This window comes from Acanthisitta chloris, unplaced genomic scaffold (genome assembly GCF_000695815.1).
Source record: "Acanthisitta chloris isolate BGI_N310 unplaced genomic scaffold, ASM69581v1 scaffold43209, whole genome shotgun sequence".
Lineage (NCBI taxonomy): Eukaryota > Metazoa > Chordata > Aves > Passeriformes > Acanthisittidae > Acanthisitta > Acanthisitta chloris.
In genome coordinates this window covers 557-2099 of record NW_008693916.1, presented here as the reverse complement: position 1 = coordinate 2099, position 1543 = coordinate 557, and the positions used below count along the sequence as shown (strand labels likewise).

General features: G+C 59.4%; 1 protein-coding gene across 1 annotated transcript in view; it reads left to right on the top strand.

Moving 5' to 3' along the window:
* The window catches only part of PSMD2 (proteasome (prosome, macropain) 26S subunit, non-ATPase, 2), a 6386-nt gene extending 5274 nt beyond the window's left edge, over window positions 1-1112 (top strand). Inside the window, 5 exon segments of the mRNA XM_009083208.1 lie at window positions 1-58; window positions 156-250; window positions 420-546; window positions 634-752; window positions 833-1112. The exon segment at window positions 1-58 is cut by the window's left edge and continues 20 nt beyond it. Of these exon segments, the coding sequence (XP_009081456.1) occupies window positions 1-58; window positions 156-250; window positions 420-546; window positions 634-752; window positions 833-1015 (582 nt within the window). The 3' untranslated portion in view covers window positions 1016-1112.
* The last annotated feature ends 431 nt before the right edge of the window (window positions 1113-1543 follow it).

Here is a 1543-nt window from a genome sequence, read left to right as displayed (position 1 = left end):
GACGCTGACCCCGAGGTCTCCTACAACTCCATCTTTGCCATGGGCATGGTGGGCAGTGGTAAGCCTGGGGACAGCCTAATTTGGGGCTTGTCTAAGGGGGAAGGTTGGAAACCTGAGCCGTGGTCCCTACTCTGCCTGCACCTCTTTGTCCTCAGGTACCAACAATGCCCGGCTGGCAGCGATGCTGCGGCAGCTTGCCCAGTACCATGCCAAGGACCCCAACAACCTCTTCATGGTGCGGTTGGCCCAGGTAATGACCCTGCACTTGCCGTCCCTGTGGGGAAGGGGAAGGTTGGGGTCCTTGCCCTGGGGGTATGGGATGGGAGTAGTGTCCTGGGGGTGTCACCCTCCTGTGGGCAGGGCTGGAAGTCCCAGGCGTTACCCCACTGCACTCTCATGTGCCTTCTCTGCCACACCAGGGCCTGACCCACCTGGGCAAGGGGACGCTTACCCTGTGCCCGTACCACAGTGATCGCCAGCTCATGAGCCAGGTGGCCGTGGCTGGGCTGCTGACTGTGCTCGTGTCCTTCCTGGATGTGCGCAACAGTGAGTACTGTGGGCTCTGTCCCCCCAGCCCCCTCTGCCCCGCAGTGTGGGCATTGCTCAGCCCCTTTACTTCTGCCTCCCCTCTAGTTATCCTGGGCAAGTCCCACTACGTTCTCTATGGCCTCGTTGCTGCCATGCAGCCCCGCATGCTGGTCACCTTCGATGAGGAGCTGCGACCTCTACCCGTGTCGGTTCGGGTAGGACAGGTAAGGGCAGCCAGAGCCAGGGATGGGGTGCTCTGCTGTCCCTATGTGTCCCTGGCATTGACCTCACTCTTCTCTCGCAGGCTGTGGATGTGGTGGGCCAGGCAGGCAAGCCCAAAACCATCACTGGCTTCCAGACTCACACAACACCAGTGCTGCTGGCACACGGAGAGCGGGCAGAGCTGGCCACAGAGGAGCATGTGCCTGTGACACCCATCCTGGAGGGGTTTGTTATCCTACGCAAGAACCCCAACTACGATGTTTGAGCCAGGGGAGGGCTGGGGGGTGGGTAGGTGGTTTGGGAGGGGAGGGAAAAACCCTAGTTTGTTTTTGTTAAGTCAAGGAAATAAACTATGCGGTGACTCTAGTGCTTCCATGCTCTCACTGGGCTGGGCTCTCATGCCTTCTAGGGTGTCTGTAGCACATGGGGGCACAGTGCAGACCTCGAGAAGCATGGGTTGAACACAGTTGTGGGTGCCGGGGCTAATCCCCGATCTTCGCGTGGCATCAGGCTGTGCCCCTGTGTCTGTGCCTGGCACAGCCATGGGTGCTGGCAGTGTGCAACTCCCCCATCAGCCCAGCACAGCCTGTTCCTGGCCAGCACTGCCCTCCTGGGGGGTCTTCAGCTGTCTCCTCAGAGGCACAGGGCTCTGCCAGCATTCAGTGCTATTCCAGAGTTGGCATTGGGGTTAAAATAGGTCTTGGGGTGGAGGACACAGGAGAAGTACTTCAAGAAAAGAGGAAACTCCTGTCCTGTTTGCAAAATTGGCAGTGTTCCTACCCTGCCCTGCACC